This window comes from Sinohyriopsis cumingii, chromosome 1, assembly GCF_028554795.1.
Source record: "Sinohyriopsis cumingii isolate HCF-2022 chromosome 1, ASM2855479v2, whole genome shotgun sequence".
Classification (NCBI taxonomy): Eukaryota; Metazoa; Mollusca; class Bivalvia; order Unionida; family Unionidae; genus Sinohyriopsis; species Sinohyriopsis cumingii.
In genome coordinates this window covers 20,244,719-20,265,126 of record NC_142961.1, presented here as the reverse complement: position 1 = coordinate 20,265,126, position 20,408 = coordinate 20,244,719, and the positions used below count along the sequence as shown (strand labels likewise).

The 20,408-nt window shown below is 33.6% G+C and overlaps 2 protein-coding genes across 3 annotated transcripts in view; one reads left to right on the top strand and one right to left on the bottom strand.

Annotated features, from left to right (window-relative positions):
* LOC149806521 (regulator of G protein signaling 22-like) overlaps nt 1-20,408 on the top strand; it is a 201,709-nt gene that overhangs the window by 172,723 nt on the left and 8,578 nt on the right. For both annotated transcript variants that reach the window (XM_089954185.1, XM_089954186.1), the window contains 3 exons: nt 1,413-1,632; nt 6,408-6,519; nt 14,836-14,885. In XM_089954185.1, the coding sequence (XP_089810311.1) occupies nt 1,413-1,632; nt 6,408-6,519; nt 14,836-14,885 (382 nt within the window). The remainder of the gene's footprint in view (nt 1-1,412; nt 1,633-6,407; nt 6,520-14,835; nt 14,886-20,408) is intronic.
* LOC149806522 (uncharacterized) lies at nt 10,055-18,576 on the bottom strand. The gene is made up of 2 exons (XM_089954187.1): nt 15,952-18,576; nt 10,055-10,070 (listed from the first exon to the last, which is right to left on the bottom strand). Exon 1 carries the CDS (start codon nt 17,917-17,919, stop codon nt 17,098-17,100), a length of 822 nt encoding a protein of 273 aa, XP_089810313.1. The 5' UTR covers nt 17,920-18,576; the 3' UTR covers nt 10,055-10,070; nt 15,952-17,097.

The window sequence follows — 20,408 nt, the reverse complement described above, 5'->3', positions numbered from 1 at the left end:
ATAGGACATACCAGACTGTATATGGTAATATAGTTATATTATAACTAAGTAATAGGACATACCAGGCTGTATATAGTAATATACGGTAGTTATATTATAATTGACTAAGTAATAGGACATACCAGACTGTATATGGTAATATAGTTATATTATAACTAAGTAATAGGACATACCAGACTGTATATAGTAATATATGGTAGTTATATTATAATTAACTAAGTAATAGGACATACCAGGCTGTATATAGTAATATAGTTATATTATAATTAACTAAGTAATAGGACATACCAGGCTGTATATAGCAATATAGTTATATTATAATTAACTAAGTACTAGGACATACCAGGCTGTATATAGTAAATATAGTTATATTATAATTAACTAAGTAATAGGACATACCAGACTGTATATGGTAATATAGTTATATTATAATTAACAAAGTAATAGGACATGCCAAGCTGAATGTAGTAACATAGTTATATTATAATTAACTAAGTAATAGGACATACCAGGCTGTATATAGTAACATAGTTATATTATAATTAACTAAGTAATAGGACATACCAGGCTGTATATAGTAACATAGTTATATTATAATTAACTAAGTAATAGGACATACCAGGCTGTATATAGTAACATAGTTATATTATAATTAACAAAGTAAGAGGACATACCAAGCTGTATATAGTAATATATGGTAGTTATATTAGAATTAACTAAGTACTAGGACATACCAGGCTGTATATAGTAATATAGTTATATTATAATTAACTAAGTACTAGGACATACCAGGCTGTATATGGTAATATAGTTATATTATAATTAATTAATAGGACATACCAGGCTGTATATGGTAATATAGTTATAATTAACTTACTAATGGAACATACCAAACTGTGTATAGTAATATAGTTATTTTATAATTAACTTAGTAATAGGACATACCAGTCTGTGTGAAGTAATATAGTTATTTTATAATTAACTTAGAAATAGGACATACCAGGCTGTGCATAGTAATATAGTTATTTTATAATTAACTTAGTAATAGGACATACCAGGCTGTGTATAGTAATATGGTTATTTTATAATTAACTTAGTAATAGGACATACCAGGCTGTGTGAAGTAATATAGTTATTTTATAATTAACTTAGAAATAGGACATACCAGGCTGTGTATAGTAATATGGTTATTTTATAATTAACTTAGTAATAGGACATACCAGACTGTGTGAAGTAATATAGTCATATCAGAAAATTAAAATCAGCATGATATAATGTATATAAATAATGTATGGTCTTTGTTATCCAATAGGAAGCATGATTTAATGTATATAAATAATGTATGGTCTTTGTTATCCAATAGGAAGCATGATATAATGTATATAAATATTTATGGCCATGTTATCCAATAGGATGCAGAACGTAGAGCAGCAATGGGTCTGTCAGTGGATGATGATGATGCTTACCATGACCTGTTCCAAGCGCAAGAGGGAAGTGATCGGGAAGAACACGAAGTAGAGGACAAGGACAAGGTGACATGGTCATACTCCAAGTACATGTCATCACTGGAGACAGAGGAACTGCTTAACAACACTGATGAGACTTCATTCAGTTCTCTACTGATAGATTCAGGTAAGATAATATGACACTCCTAGGTTTCCTGTTGACATATACAGGTTGGTTGATTCAATCTTTCATGTTTCCTGTTGACATATACAGATTGGTAGATTCAATCTTTCATGTTCCTGTTGACAGATACAGGTTGGTTGATTCAATCTTTCATGTTTCCTGTTGATAGATACAGGTTGGTTGATTCAATCTTTCATGTTCCTGTTGACAGATACAGGTTGGTTGATTCAATCTTTCATGTTTCCTGTTGATAGATACAGGTTGGTAGATTCAATCTTTCATGTTTCCTGTTGATAGATACAGGTTGGTAGATTCAATCTTTCATGTTCCTGTTGACATATACAGGTTGGTTGATTCAATCTTTCATGTTTCCTGTTGATAGATACAGGTTGGTAGATTCAATCTTTCATGTTCCTGTTGACATATACAGGTTGGTTGATTCAATCTTTCATGTTTCCTGTTGATAGATACAGGTTGGTTGATTCAATCTTTCATGTTCCTGTTGACAGATACAGGTTGGTTGATTCAGTCTTTCATGTTTCCTGTTAGCAAAGAGTGGAAACACATTGACATCATGTGTAGTATAAAACTTTCCCTATGGACAGATGTAGAGGATATGTGGATCCCTATGGACAGATGTAGAAGATATGTGGATGAGGTATCCAATCAGTTCCCTGTTTTCGAAATACAGGTAAAATAATAAACATTTTTATCATTTTTAAGTTTTTCTGTGCTGATGAATTGATGTCAAATTTTGACAAGGTGTGGTTCAAATTTATTTAGCTTTTTGGAGAGTACAACAAATTTTAATTATGCAATACTTGCCTAACTTTTAACTTTTTTGTGTTGTAAAATGTTGTAAAGTCAATGTGAATAGATCGTCTTAGAGTGGAGAATTGTCAATAAGTCATGGTCCAATCATGTTCTTGTGCAGAATAGTCATTGTTTTCATAGATGATGATTACACCAGGACATCAGAATGGGGTGGGATGAGGGTTTTCAGCAATAGAGATAGGTAAATATTGCATAATTCACATTACTTTTACCCCCAAACTACTTTTAGAATAGCAGGAATAAGTTAATCACCACTGTTATGTAGCTGAATTGGTCAGTAAAGTGGTTGGCTGATGTTTTAAACTGATCAAAAACAGAAAATTGTGATATACTCACCATTTCAGGGAGAGATCTACTAAATTGCAGACTGTTGGTGTCTTGGATGCATGTTGTGCTGCATCAAGACAAAAAGCATGTACTCTGTTGTGAGTATAAGGAAGAGAAGTTAGTATGAGATTGCCCAAATAATTAGATAGGCCCATGTGGCAGTGATGGCTCAAACCTCATGTGATTTTAGTTTCATTAAAGAAAGGTCTGTATTGGTAAGATAGAAATGTGATGTCCTAACTAAAAGCTTGATCACCAGCTGAGACTGGGGATCTCTATCGATTGTTGAGCTTCTGAAGGTAACTGATTTTTTGCTACAGATCCTGGTTGACAAAGGAGAGAAATAGAATCATAATTAAACCAGAGACTGCAGCAAGTGTCAACAGACAATCAGAGGCGTAGCTAGGGGGGGCAGGGGGGTACATATGTCCCCGGGCGCCAAGGTACAGGGGCGCCAAAATGAGGCTTACAACGTTACATTATAATAAGTAAACAAGGGTAATATTCAAAAATGTGATTAAACGGGGAGGGGGCTGGGGCGCCAATTTTATAGTTCGTCCCCGGGCACAAAATATCATAGCTACGCCTCTGCAGACAATGCATCAATCTTTCTGCATCTTCTCACAGATGCCAAAGCAAGTAAAAGCACACTGTTGAGTGTGTTAGGTCCTGAAAGGAAACCACACTCGACGATTTATAGGGATATTTGATTGATTCAAGACCATACAACACAAGGTAGATTCCATTTATAATATTTAAAACACTAAGTCATTTAGGCAAACTGCTGATTATATCTAGTTAAACATATGCTAAAGTTCTGTCCACCTCTCCAAATTCTACACTATAGTTTAGTAGAGAATTATAAATGTACACCAGATAGGATGGAAAGTTCTATCCCTGGATTCCATAGAAGTATGCTTGATAATAGTAGGCAGAATTAATATTTTTGAATGCAGATAATGCTGTCATAGAAGTTAGAGAATTTTGAATTCTTACTCTATGGAGATTCAAACCCAGGTCATGGGTAAATGGCACCCCTAGCCCATATTCCCTTATGACTAAGCACACATCACCCAAAAATTATGCTACACATTTGGTGTTATATGCACTCATGTGTAGCAGACACACTTGCATGATGACCTAGTAGTTAATTCTCATCTATCTAAACAGTCATTTTGGATTCCTGTGAAAGAAATCAGTTGACTGTACCATAACTAAATAGCTTTAACAGCATTTCATATGACCCATTTACCCAGATTTGTCATTGCTTTTTCCACAACCATCCCAGATATTGATATGTTTTCCAGATTCTCACAGCCAATGTATTGCTAGTTTGAAACCTGATATTGGTACTGCTATCCTGTTATTTCCTGCCCATTCAAATTTGTATATTTGTACATTGGTTAGTGTACCTGGTAACTTTAACGGAGACCATTGGTCTCAAAGTAGAGGGAGTAATGGACCAACCTTTATGTCACCATATTTTCTCAGTCAGGGAGGAATGAGGAATAAGCTAGAGATCTGGTTGTAGATAAATCTCAGGGTTCTTGTGCAAAAGGGAAAGGATTGTATTGATGTTTGCACTGAAACGTTTTGTGCACAAGTCCATGGGTAAGAAGTGGTCAGCTTAATTTACTGCCTCATCTTATCGATCATCCTAATAAGAGGTGGCAGACCTCACACGAGGCTTCAGATGAGCTGTTTCTACCTCAGTGGAGTTGATGAGGATAGATAGACCATCATCATCTAGTATACTACATTCAGAAGAGTAGCTGAGCATCACTCTGTCCTTCAGTGGAAGTGATGTTGGAACTCTCAGTGCACAATGTTCCACATCTCATCATTGTGAGTAGGGGCTTTATGTGTACTAGAATTTCCAGGAAGAGGACAAGACCATTTAACTTTCCTGGATGATGCTCTGCCTCCAGCCTTCCTGGTGGATGACACCAGACAAGGAGGTGAGGTGATGTTGGGACACAAGCCACAGCATCTGGGTGAGTGTCCCAAGGATCCTTCTTGTGGCCGCACTTTCCCTCAAACTGTCCTGACATTTTCTGAGAATCAAAATTATCTGAAAGAAAACATTAAATGATGACAATATGTAATTTTGTCATAGGTGAAATGCTTTATACACTGTGTGTTATAGGCACACCATGTAACAAGCAATTTGCCTTGGTCACATGATTTATAACCTGTCCATTAGCATCATGTCCCTAAAAATATGACTATCCTGTACATGGGCATACTAGGTGCAAGAGTGGACGATGTTTTATTAACAATTCTCCATTGCAGAAGGATGTATTTACATCCTGAACACACAAGATTTGTTTGACATGAAAATGTAAAAGCTTCTCAATAGTGATGGGTAAATTATTGCTGCATTTATAGTTTCCCGTTCCAAAACTTGCACAGACTAGAATTTGACAAGATGTAGCCTGAATATTTTTATGTGGACAGATATTATTGGATACTGAGAAGATTGAACTTTTCAGGGTTTTTTATCATTAATTTTTTGGCATTAAAAACATCCAAGTGTGTGAGTTGGATCTTTTACATAGCATTACAATTTTTCAGTCATATCGCTATGATGTCTGTAGCATGGCAGTTTATAGTGATGTGTAGCACTGGGGCATGATGCTGCAGACATATAGCATTATGTCCCACTCTGTCACATGTTATGACTTGGTCAGGCTTTGAACCTGTGACCTCCTGCATCTGAGATGGACTCTCTAACCACTTAGGCCACTGGAGCAGTTTCAAAACCAACAGTCATTTTGTATGGTTAAATTGTAGGTATCCAAAACATCTGTATTCAAATTCTCTGTTGACAAACACAGGATAGTCACTTATCAAAATTCAAAAATTATTAAATCTTATTAATATGCGCAGATGTTAAGATATTGACAAGTTATTCATCTGCTGATTTTCTTTGAACAGGCATTGCTGACAAATTATCATGGTTATGCTAAGAGATGCAAAAGTCCTCTAATAATTGATAACATTCAGACATTTTCAAACAACTGGTCCATTTCTATACCATTCAGAGTTTATTATATTTTCTTGATTCTAGGTTTTCAACTATATTTCCTTTTAATTTATTTTCACTGTACTGAACATTTTAGTGTAGATTTGTCTTGCTTAAAACTAAAGTTGCTTGGAGCCTACAATTGGCAGCCAATGGGGAAGGGGTTCAGGACCTACAGTTGGCAGCCAACTATTGATGAGGGGCTATGGACCTATAATATAGTTGGCAGCCAACTGTTGGGAAGGAAGTTCTCTTTCCAGGAGTGTGTTTTTGTTTGTTTATCTTTCTGTGTTACAAGCTAGTTCTATTTATTTGTCATGATGGAAAAACACAACCTTCAGATAACCCAGTCCAAAATGCACTAAATTACTATAATCGTAGCAGATGCATTCATATGAATAGCCTATATTTTCATCCAGAAAGAGTTAAGCCATTTGAAAGTTGTATTCCAGTGGAATCTCACTTGTCTAATATTTGTAAAATGAATGAAACTACAGCAGGATCTCAGAACTGAAGGCTGGAATCAATAGATTTTTTGTAATGGGTTTCATCCAGTTTAACACATTTAGCAACTAATTGTGTTTTCTGACAGCTTCAGTGAAAGAAAGCATAGCCTCTGATGGAGACAAGGAGTCAGCAGGCAGCAAGCCATCAGGGCAGGATAAGAAAGTCACCAAGACTGAGGAGACTCCGACAGGCAAACGGTGAGTAGAGTGGCTGTACATTAGTCATCTGGAAGGATGTAATTCAAAAATTGACAAACACATTCTCACTGCTCTTGAATGGCTGATGAACTTTATTATAATTATAAATATGTACAAATGGCAAAGATGAGATGGCGTTATGTCATTTTTGTACAGGACACACCTGACTTATGTCTCTCAACCAGTGTGCATTATAATTATAAATATGTACAAATGGCAAAGATGAGATGGCATTATGTCCTTTTTGGACAGGACACACCTGAATTGTGTCACTCAGCCATTGTGTATTATAATTATAATAATAATAATAATAATAATAATGAGGACTTTGTATAGTGCCTAATCTTTAGAAGCTCTAAGTGCTTTACAACATTAGACAACACCTATAATATAAAAAACAAAACAAACATATAATGATATGATTACAAAAACAAACACCATGAAATTAGAAAACATTTAAAAACATGCTGAGAATTTTTAAGGTAGGAAACATTATTAGGTCTTTAAGTTTGTTCTTGCAGTTGAAATAAGTGAGTTTTGAGAGCCCTCTTGAATGTGATCACTGTGTCTTTGTGTCTAAGTTCAGTGGGCAATTCATTCCACGTTGCTGGGCCCTGGTATGCAAAAGAACGCTGTCCATATGACTTTATTTTCATAGTGGGAATAATGAGTATACGATTGTCAGAAGACCAGCGTAAGTATCTTGCTGGTGTGTACACATAGGTGAGGTCAGATAGGTATGTTGGACTAGAGTCTGACAGTGAAACGTAGCACAGAGAACAAATTTTGTGTTTGATTCTGGATCGAATGGATAGCCATTGTAGGGTACAGAGCAGCGGGGACATAATTATAAATATGTACAAATGGCAAAGATGAGATGGCATTATGTCATTTTTGTACAGGACACACCTGACTTATGTCTCTCAACCAGTGTGCATTATAATTATAAATATGTACAAATGGCAAAGATGAGATGGCATTATGTCATTTTTGTACAGGACACACCTGACTTATGTCTCTCAACCAGTGTGTATTATAATTATAAATATGTACAAATGGCAAAGATGAGATGGCATTATGTCATTTTTGTACAGGACACACCTGACTTATGTCTCTTAACCAGTCTGTATTATAATTATAAATATGTACAAATGGCAAAGATGAGATGGCATTATGTCATTTTTGTACAGGTCACACCTGACTTGTGTCTCTCAGCCAGTGTGTATACCCTTCCAGTGTAAACACACTGAAACACATTCTTTTCTACTTCCACACTGTAAAACAGAAAATTATTTTAATGTAAACTCAGAGTAAAGTAATTTTATCTACTTTCACAATGTAAAACAGAAATTATTTTAATGTAAACTCAAAATAAAGTAATTTTATGTACTTCTATCCTATGAGACAGAAATTTTTTTTTACGTAAACTCAAGGAGTTGCATAAAGGAGTTGTATCTACTTCAACACCCTGAGGCATAAGATTTTTTTAATGTAAACTTAATTGAGGAATTTTATGATCACAAGAGAAAAATTTGAAATTTTTGAGGGAATGCAATTGTTATAAAAAAATATTATATCCTATATTTTAACGATTTAATATTTTATTTTCCATACATTTTAAAGAATTTTAAATTTTATACGTTATATCTTTAGTACTTATAGATAGTTATTACATTTATTTGGAATGTTTTGTCATTATTAAGTTGGTAGCAGTTCTTTATATTTACATTTTTGTCTGGTAGTACTTTGTCTTTTAATTTGTTTTGAGAGGTTTGTCTTCCAGGTGTGTTTTGTGAAATTCCTTTTTTTTACATAAATGTGCTAGTCATTATTGTGTTTACATACCATTAGGGGCTGAGTGGCCTAAAGCACTCACCTTTACTGATCACTTTCATCTCTCTTCTGTCTGTTTGGATTTGAATCTCAGGCTTGGCCAGTGTGGTATGTGAGAAAGCTTGCTATTTGTCTCCAATGTGTCAGTGGTTTAAACTCGGTTTTCCATAGTTCTTCTCCACAAGTTATCTGGCTGCCATGTTTAGCCTATCATGTGCTGAGAAATGGCATTAAACTCACAACAGCAACATACCATTAAGTTATATTGTAAATATACAGCATATATATACTTACTTATTAATCTTATATTTAGTTGACCATCATGTTTTACAATGACATGATGGAAACAATTTTTATTACTGGTCCTTTGTCTGTAAATCAGGTTACAATGACATGATGGAATCAATTTATTGTAGGTCATTTATCAGTAGATCAGGATACAATGAATTGATGGAAACAGCTTATTGTGGGTCATTTGTATGTAAATCAGGTTACAGGTTCCATGATGGAAACAGTTTATTGTAGGTCATTTTTCTAGAAATCAGTTTACAATGACATTATAAAAACATTGTATTGTAGGTCATTTGTCTGTAAATCAGGTTACAGTTCCATGATGGAAACAGTTTATTGTATGTCATTTGTCTGTAAATCAGGTTACAGTTCCATGATGGAAACAGTTTATTGTAGGTCATTGTATGTAAATCAGGTTACAGTGCCATGATGGAAACAGTTTATTGTATGTCATTTGTCTGTAAATCAGGTTACAGTTCCACGATGGAAACAGTTTATTGTAGGTCATTGTATGTGAATGAGGTTACATTTCCATGATGGAAACAGTTGATTGCATGTCATTTGTCTATAAATCAGGTTATAGTGCTATGATGGAAACAGTTGATTGTATGTCATTTGTCTATAAATCAGGTTATAGTGCCACAATGGAAATAGTTTATTGTATGTCATTTTATGTAAATCAGGTTAATCTGTCAACTTCAATCAATGAGATTTTTGTTGAAAATAAGCAAGGCCAGACTATACATTGAATTGTTTGTGCCAGAACTGTATTTAAAGAGATTATCTTTTTTACCATTGTTTCATTATCAGATTTTAACTTCTAGGCTGATTTATTAGAATTAACACAATTAAATATATTGTACTGCAATTGTATGATAAAATAGATCCACTTAAGCTCAGAAAGTATTCCTAAAGGTAACTATGATGGCATCAGGTGGATAAGTGAAAAAAACATTAATACTTCTTGAAAACTGGTGAATGGGAAGAAAACAAAAACATGATGAGTATGAGGAATTACTGCCAAATAGGAGGAAAACATGAGTCTTGAGTAAAGCTAAATGAAGTCTAGATAACTGCCATGTAAAGTAAGACTGCACTATAACACAATGTCTGGGGTCCACCAAATATCACCATGCTATGTGCTGTATTATACTATAGGCTAAGAAGTGAAATGAAGATAAAGATTGCATCTGTAACCTTTTAGCTATACAAAATGGATGGGGGAGCATTAAACTATGGTTGTTATTAACACAGTCAGTTATCAGCTTGTTGCAAATCAAACAAAAATTACCAGTACTTAAAACCATTGTTACATATTTAATATATCATTTTCGCAGAGAAGCCATTAATTAGTACATGCATATAAATCAGTGTAAATAGTAAGAATACATGTACTTACCACTAAGCTGGTCTGGTTGTATTCAAAACTGTAATGGTATTGAAAATGGCTTTATTGTTGATAGTTCAATAATAAAATATGATTAACAATGATCAGGAACCAACATCTTTTTAAAATTAGGCAAGAAGATATTTTTCTTTTCTTCAAGAATACAACACATTTTTGCTAAATTATTTGAACAAACTCTTGTTTATTTTTGTACTAAAGCTTTGATGTACAAGAAAAACTTGAGGTTTGAGAATATCATATATAAAGATAACATGAATTTAGAGAATTACTGAGTGCGAAGAAAAAATGAATACAATTAGGAAACTGCAGAGTTGAGGAAAGCTTGAGACAAGAGAACTAATGGGCAGAGCTCAATAACTGTTTAACCATCATACATGCCATTTGTTTAATGATGGTACTATTGTACATGCCATTTGTTTAATAAGGGTACTATCGTACATGTCATTTGTTTAATGATGGTAGTATTGTACATGCCTTTTGTTTAATGATAGTACTATCATAAATGCCATTTATTTAATGAGGGTTCTATCGTACATGCCATTTGTTTAATGATGGTAGTATTGTACATGCCATTTGTTTAATGATGGTACTATCATACATGCCATTTGTTTGACGAAGGTACTATCGTTCATGCCATTTATTTAATGATGGTACTATATTGTACATGCCATTTGTTTAATGATGGTAGTATTGTACATTCCTTTTGTTTAATGATGGTAGTATTGTACATTCCTTTTGTTTAATGATGGTACTATTGTACATGCCATTTGTTTAATGATGGTAGTATTGTACATGCCTTTTGTTTAATGATGGTACTATCATACATGCCATTTATTTAATGAGGGTACTATTGTACATGCCATTTGTTTAATGAGGTTACTATCGTTCATGCCATTTGTTTAATGATGATACTATCATACATGCCATTTGTTTAATGATGGTACTATTGTACATGCCATTTGTTTAATGATGGTACTATCGTTCATGCCATTTGTTTAATGATGGTAGTATCATACATGCCATTATTTAATGAGGGTACTATCGTACATGCCATTTGTTTAATGAGGGTACTAATGTACATGCCATTTGTTTAATGAGGGTACTATCGTTCATGCCATTTGATTAATGATGATACTATCATACATGCCATTTGTTTAATGAGGGTACTATTGTACATGCCATTTGTTTAATGAGGGTACTATCATTCATGTCATTTGTTTAATGATGGTAGTATTTGTACATGCCATTTGTTTAATGATGGTAGTATTGTACATGCCTTTTCTTTAATGATGGTACTATTGTACATGCTTTTTGTTTAATGATGGTAGTATTGTACATGCCATTTATTTAATGAGGGTACTATTGTACATGCCATTTGTTTAATGAGGGTACTAATGTACATGCCATTTGTTTAATGAGGGTACTATCGTTCATGCCATTTGATTAATGATGATACTATCATACATGCCATTTGTTTAATGAGGGTACTATTGTACATGCCATTTGTTTAATGAGGGTACTATCATTCATGCCATTTGTTTAATGATGGTAGTATTTGTACATGCCATTTGTTTAATGATGGTACTATTGTACATGCGATTTGTTTAATGATGGTAGTATTGTACATGCCTTTTGTTTAATGAGGGTACTATTGTACATGCCTTTTGTTTAATGATGGTACTATTGTACATGCCATTTGTTTAATGATGGTAGCATTGTACATGCCATTTGTTTAATGATGGTAGTATTGTACATGCCATTTGTTTAATGATGGTAGTATTGTACATGCCATTTGTTTAATGATGGTACTATTGTACATGCCATTTGTTTAATGAGGGTACTATTGTACATGCCGTTTTTTTAATGAGGGTACTATCATTCATGCCATTTGTTTAATGATGGTACTATTGTACATGCCTTTTGTTTAATGATGGTACTATTGTACATGCCATTTGTTTAATGATGGTAGCATTGTACATGCCATTTGTTTAATGATGGTAGTATTGTACATGCCATTTGTTTAATGATGGTAGTATTGTACATGCCATTTGTTTAATGATGGTACTATTGTACATGCCATTTGTTTAATGAGGGTACTATTGTACATGCCGTTTTTTTAATGAGGGTACTATCATTCATGCCATTTGTTTAATGATGGTAGTATTGTACATGCCGTTTGTTTAATGATGGTAGCATTGTACATGCCATTTGTTTAATGATGGTAGTATTGTACATTCCTTTTGTTTAATGATGATACTATTGTACATGCCATTTGTTTAATGATGGTATTATTGTACATGCCATTTGTTTAATGAGGGTACTATTATACATGCCTTTTGTTTAATGATGATACTATTGTACATGCCATTTGTTTAATGATGGCAGTATTGTACATGCCATTTGTTTAATGATGATACTATTGTACATGCCATTTGTTTAATGATGGTATTATTGTACATGCCATTTGTTTAATGATGATACTATTGTACATGCCATTTGTTTAATGATACTATTGTACATGCCATTTGTTTAATGATGGTAGTATTGTACATGCTATTTGTTTAATGATGAGACTATTGTACATGCCATTTGTTTAATGATGGTAGTATTGTACACACCATTTGTTTAATGAGGGTACTATTAATACATGCCTTTTGTTTAATGATGATACAATTGCACATGCCATTTGTTTAATGATGGTACTATTGTACATGCCATTTGTTTAATGATACTATTGTACATGCCATTTGTTTAATGATGGTAGTATTGTACATGCCATTTGTTTAATGATGGTACTATTGTACATGCCATTTGTTTAATGAGGGTACTATTGTACATGCCATTTTTTTAATGAGGGTACTATCATACATGCTATTTTTTTAATGAGGGTACTATCATTCATGCCATTTGTTTAATGATGGTAGTATTGTACATGCCATTTGTTTAATGATGATACTACTGTACATGCCATTTGTTTAATGATGGTAGTATTGTACATGCCATTTGTTTAATGATGGCAGTATTGTACATGCCATTTGTTTAATGATGATACTATTGTACATGCTATTTGTTTAATGAGGGTATTATTGTACATGCCATTTGTTTAATGATGGTAGTATTGTACATGCCATTTGTTTAATGATGGTACTATTGTACATGCCATTTGTTTAATGATGATACTATTGTACATGCCATTTGTTTAATGATGATACTATTGTACATGCCATTTGTTTAATGATGGTAGTATTGTACATGCCATTTGTTTAATAATGGTAGTATTGTACATGCCATTTGTTTAATGATGGCAGTATTGTACATGCCATTTGTTTAATGATGATACTATTGTACATGCCATTTGTTTAATGAGGGTATTATTGTACATGCCATTTGTTTAATGATGGTAGTATTGTACATGCCATTTGTTTAATGATGGTAGTATTGTACATGCCATTTGTTTAATGATACTATTGTACATGCCATTTGTTTAATGATGGTAGTATTGTACATGCCATTTGTTTAATGATGGTAGTATTGTACATGCCATTTGTTTAATGAGGGTATTATTGTACATGCCATTTGTTTAATGATACTATTGTACATGCCATTTGTTTAATGATGGTAGTATTGTACATGCTATTTGTTTAATGATGATACATGCCATTTGTTTAATGATGGTAGTATTGTACACACCATTTGTTTAATGAGGGTACTATTAATACATGCCTTTTGTTTAATGATGATACTATTGCACATGCCATTTGTTTAATGATGGTACTATTGTACATGCCATTTGTTTAATGATGGTAGTATTGTACATGCCATTTGTTTAATGAGGGTACTATTATACATGCCTTTTGTTTAATGATGATACTATTGTACATGCCATTTGTTTAATGATGGTAGTATTGTACATGCCTTTTGTTTAATGATGGTACTACATGCCTTTTGTTTAATGATGGTACTATTGTACATGCCATTTGTTTAATGATGGTAGTATTGTACATGCCATTTGTTTAATGATGATACTATTGTATCAAGCTATTTATTTAATGAGGGTACTATCGTACATGCCATTTGTTTAATGATGATTATCCCACAAGGCACTCACAGGGCTATGTTGAATCCCAGGGCTACCTACAATTAAAAAACCCAATTCAGCATCCCACAAAGCACTCAGGAACAGAGCTATGTTGGATTCCAAGGCCACCTGGAATTAAATATAACAATTCAACATTCCACTAAGCCCTCAGTCACAGGGCTATGTTGGATTCCAAAGCTACCAGGAATTTTAAAAAATTATTCAGCATTCCACTAAGCATTCAGTTAGAGGGCTACGTTGGATCCCATGGCTAGTAGAATTAATCAAACCAATTAAGCACTAAGCCTTGTAATGTTTGCTACTATTCCCCTCATTTGTGGTAGTTATGATAGAAGACATTTTTAACCTGTAATAAGAAAATGTAGCTTTTCAGCACCTCAAGTAGATTCTTATTGCACTTCAAGTATACATGTACCTGGAATGTTATTGCACTTCAAGTATACATGTATATAGATTGTTATTTCACTTCAAGTATACATGTACATATTGTTATTGTACTTCAATTTTACATAGATTGTTATTGCACTTCAAGTATACATGTGCATAGATTGTTATTGCACTTCAGTTATACATGTACATATATTGTTATAGCATTTCAAGTATTAATGTACAAAGATTGTTATTACACTCCAGTATACATGTACATAGATTGTTGTCTTAGTGGATGAATTGCTTCATTTTGCAGGAGATTATCCAAGGCAAGTACAGGGAAGAAGACTGATGATGGAGATCAAGGTAATTATACTGTATTGTAATTAAGTACAAGGAAGAAGACTGATGATGGAGATCGAAGTAATTATACTGTATTGTAATTAAGTACAAGGAAGAAGACTGATGATGGAGATCAAAGTAATTATACTGTATTGTAATTAAGTACAAGGAAGAAGACTGATGATGGAGATCAAAGTAATTATACTGTATTGTGATTAGATTTTTAAAAATTCTTCTGTATCAGGATTTAAACTCAGAGTATATATTCTTCTGCATTGGTATTAAAACTAAGTGTCTATTCAACTGGTTTTGATTCAAACTTGTACAAATTCTTCTGCATTGGTATTAAAACTAAAAGTGTCTATTCAACTGGTTTTGATTCATACTGTTACAAATTCTTCTGCATTGGTATTAAAACTAAAAGTGTCTATTCAACTGGTTTTGATTCATACTGTTACAAGTTCTTCTGCATTGGTATTAAAACTAAAAGTGTCTATTCAACTGGTTTTTATTCATACTGGTACAAATTCTTCTGGATTGGTATTAAAACTAAAAGTGTCTAATCAACTGGTTTTTATTCATACTGGTACAAATTCTTCTGGATTGGTATTAAAACAAAAAGTGTCTAATCAACTGGTTTTTATTCATACTGGTACAAATTCTTCTGTATTAGTATTAAAACTAAAAGTGTCTATTCAACTGGTTTTGATTCATACTGTTACAAATTCTTCTGCATTGGTATTAAAACTAAAAGTGTCTATTCAACTGGTTTTGATTCATACTGTTACAAATTCTTCTGCATTGGTATTAAAACTAAAAGTGTCTATTCATCTGGTTTTGATTCATATGGGTACAAATTCTTCTGCATTGGTATTAAAACTAAAAGTGTCTATTCAACTGGTTTTGATTCATACTTTTACAAGTTCTTCTGCATTGGTATTAAAACTAAAAGTGTCTATTCATCTGGTTTTGATTCATACTGTTACAAATTCTTCTGCATTGGTATTAAAGCTACAAGTGTCTATTCAACTGGCTTTGATTCATGTCTTTATTTACAGAACATTACAATGTATTAAGAAGTTGTACTAACTAGTCCATTTCTGTGATCTATATCCATTTCTGCCACCATCACTTGTCCATGTCTGTCCCCATAGTCCATTTCTAAGTCCACATGTACATCATCAGATTCTTGTGTTCATCTTAGATCACTGTGCACCTGTCTATCCCATTGATCCATTTTTGGGATCTGTATTTCTTCTTATCACTTTCTACTTTCTGTATCCTGTGTTGATTTATGGTCTTTGCATCAATTTTTGTTTTCTGTGTCTGTTTCTGGCCCCTGCTTTTATGTTCTGTTTATTTTTTTCATGTATAGATCATAAATTCATGCATTTATGTCCATTTTGTCCATTTCCTTGCCCTGTCCACATTTTTGACCTTCTTGTCTGTTTGTGGCCTTGTGTACATTTCTGTTTTCTTGCCTATTTCTTGATCTTGTATACAATTCCATCCTATATGTCCATTTCCTGGCCTTGTGTACATTTCTTTCCTTAATGTCCATTTCCTGGCCTTATATACAATTTCATCCTTTATGTCCATTTCCTGGCCTTGTGTACATTTCTGTCCTTAATGTCTATTTCCTGGCCTAGTATACATTTTCATCCTTTATGTCCATTTCCTGGCCTTGTGTACATTTCTATCCTTTATGTCCATTTCCTGGCCTTGTGTACATTTCTGTCCTTTATGTCCATTTCCTGGCCTTGTATATATTTCTGTCCTTTATGTCCATTTCCTGGCCTTGTATACAATTCCGTCTATTATGTCCATTTCATGGCCTTGTGTATATTTCTGTCCTTGATGTCCATTTCCTGGCCTTGTGTACATTTCTGTCCTTTAAGTCCATTTCCTGGCCTTGTATACAATTCCATCCTTTATGTCCATTTCCTGGCCTTGTATACATTTCCATCTTTTATGTCCATTTCCTGGCCGTGTGTACATTTCTGTCCTTAATTTTCAATTTTCTGGCCTTGTGTATGTTTCTGTACTTTATGTCCATTTCCTGGCCTTGTGTGTATTTCTGTCTTATATGTCCATTTCCTGGCCATGTATACAATTCCATCTATTATGTCCATTTTTTGGCCTTGTGTATATTTCTGTCCTTGATGTCCATTTCCTGGCCTTGTGTACATTTCTGTCCTTAATGTCCATTTCCTGGCCTTGTGTACATTTCTGTCCTTTATGTCCATTTTCTGGCCTTGTATACATTTCTGTCCTTAATGTCCATTTCCTGGCCTTGTATACATTTCTGTCCTTTATGTCCATTTTCTGGCCTTGTATACATTTCTGTCCTTAATGTCCATTTCCTGGCCTTGTATACATTTCTGTCCTTGATGTCCATTTCCTGGCCTTGTATACATTTCTGTCCTTTATGTCCATTTCCTGGCCTTGTGTACATTTCTGTCCTTAATTTCCATTTTCTGGCCTTGTATGTATCTCCATCATTATGTCCATTTCCTGGCCTTGTGTACATTTCTGTCCTTCTTACCAATTTCCTGGTCTTGTGTTCATTTCCATCCTTTATGTCCATTTCCTGATCTTGTGTACATTTCTGTTCTTGATGTCCATTTACTGGCCATGTGTAAAATTTCTGTCCTTCGTTCCCATTTCCTGACCTTGTCTGCATTTCTGTCCCTCTTGTCCATTTCCTTTCTTTATGTACATTTTTGTCCTTTATGTCCTTTTCCTTTCCTTGTGCATAGTTCTGTTCTTTTGTCCATTTCCTGGCCTTGTTTACATTTCTGTCCTTGTCCATTTCCTTGCCTTGTGCACCTTTCTGTCCTTCTTGTAAACTTCCTGGACCTGTGCTCTTTTCTGTACCTTGTGCCTTTTTCATTACCTTGTGTCCATTTCCTGGCCTAATGTACATTTCTGTCCTTCTTGTCCATTTCCTTGCCTTGTGCACCTTTCTGTCCTTGTTATCCACTTTCTGGCCTTGTGCACATTTCTGTACCTTCTTTAATTTCCTGACCTTGTGTCCATTTACTAGCCTAGTGTACATTTCTGGACCTTGTGTACATTTCTGTCTTTTGTATCTCTTTTAGTTCCCTTGTGCTCCCTCCCCCAACCACATTTGCATTCATGTCTATTTTTCATGTCCATTCCTGTCTCTGTATATTTTTCTTTATATTAATGAGTTGTTTGTTTATTTCTGTTTATTTTACTTTTCGTTGCTGTTCATTTCTTTGACTTAGTGCAGTGTCTGCCTTACGAGTTCTTTCTCTGTGCAATGTTTGCCTCATGAGTTCTTTTCTTTCATTATTTTTCTTAGGTGTTATCCATCATTGCAAAATGGTATCCACATCTCCAAACATCCACTTTCTGTAACATCCACATCACCAAACATCTACTACTTCCAACATCCACATCTGGAAACATCTACTTCTTCCACTTCTTCAAATATCCATGACTCCAAACAGATGATACATCTTAGTGACAAAGAATTTAGGGTTTCAAAAATGCCTAAAATATGTGAGAGGCATCAGTTTAAACTGAACCATGCTCTTCTCCTTGTCATATTTTTATTTCAGCTTCCCAATATTAATGGTATCACTATTTAACCATATCCTGTGCTGAATAAAGCACTCATTTGACTTACTTGGAATACAAAAATACCATGCAATTTATTTTATTAACCAGAAAAAAAAGAATGCTGTTTTTTTTTGTAAAACTGTAATTCAGTTGTTTTATTCACAAATATAGCTTCAACACCAGTAAGTACATATGTAGAAGCTTATGAGCAGATTTAAAATATGTTTAATACATTTTAACATGGCTTTGAGAAGTTTAATGCTTTACAACTTGATGTATAAAGTGCTGAATCTTCACTTAATATATTTTCATACTTGAGTACATTGATTGGTTTCCATTGTGTTGACCAGACTTGGTTTTCACTGATTCGACCAGGTTCCTTTTGAAAAACAGACACCGTATTTGGAGTTTACATTTTCACATATATACTAAAAGACTTTGAGAGAGTATGTGTTTCATTTCAAACTTTCAATTTTAGTTTTACATGTATGTAAGCAGGTAAATGGAAATGAATCTCAGCCTCTTATTTGGGAAAGAGGATAAGATGAATTAGAATACCATTTTCAATGTAATATTTTTTAAATTTGGAAAATCTTTGTGTTTGGTATAATTTCTTTTGCAAAAAATGTCTACCACTTGTTTCAGAATACATCTAGAAAAATATCTTTGTGTTACACTTCCTAAAATTGTAATCACTTAATATTACAGGCTTAATTTTCCTAAGTGGATTGTATACTTCGGAAATACATTGAACAATTTGTCAGCTGATATAATCACTGAACTTAGTTTCAGTCATTATCTTGGTAGATAAACATAATGGAAGCTAACTCAATCAAAGCACAATATATTCTGTATAAAAAAGACCTTATATGCTAATATCAATTAATTTGATTTTTGCACAACCATAACTTTTGGTATTTTGCATCAGTGTACTTAAATAATAACCACTTAGACTTTGAGATCATAGAGAAATGCCTGCATAGTGTTTTCATGATTTGTTTGCTATTTTTTCTGTTTTCCACAGTCATATCTAGATTTAAACATATTTAGTTTCCAAAAATGCATGAATATCAGTGCCTTGTGCTATTGATTCTAAATGTCAATGTCTTGTACTAGTGATTCTAAATGTCAGTGTCTTGTGCTATTGATTCTAAATGTCAATGTCTTGTACTAGTGATTCTGAATGTCAGTGTCTTTGGCTACTGATTCTAAATGTCAGTGTCTTGTACTAGTGATTCTAAATGTCAGTGTCTTGTGCTATCGATTCTAAATGTCAATGTCTTGTACTAGTGATTCTAAATGTCAGTGCCTTGTGCTATTGATTCTAAATGTCAATGTCTTGTACTAGTGATTCTAAATATCAGTGTCTTGTACTAGTGATTCTAAATGTCATTCCTTTGTACTAGTGATTCTAAATGTCAGTTTCTTGTACTAATGATTCTAAATGTCAATGTCTTGTACTTGTAAGTCTAAATGTCAATGTCTTGTACTTGTAAGTCTAAATGTCAATGTCTTGTACTTGTGATTCTACTTTTAAATGAGTAATATGGGGTCATCAACTTAGCACATACACATGGAGGGGGAGGGGGTGAAACCTCAATAATAATTTGTCTAATACGTAACCTGGTGTTTTAATTTTAGTGGACACTAGACAAACTTTTTAAAGTTACACTGCTTATTTCTTTGATGCAACCAGTCATTCAGCATCGATGGACTATCTGTTTTATTAAACACGTTAATATTTTTAATCCTTGATCATTTTTGCATGGAATAAATATAAACCATTTTTTAGAATTGGGGGGTGCATCAAGCATATGTATGCAGGTGGGGTGGTGTAAAAAATGTATGCATGTGTACAGGGAGGGGTTAAGCTTTGTCATATTTTTGCATACACACTAAATGGGTGGCCCTATCCCTAAATGTCAGTGCCTTGTATTAGTGAGTCTAAATGTCAGTGCC

Excerpts from the sequence above, each read along its gene's own strand:
- LOC149806522 (XM_089954187.1), bottom strand. The coding sequence starts at position 17,919 with ATGTACACTAGGCTAGTAAATGGACACAAGGTCAGGAAATTAAAGAAG.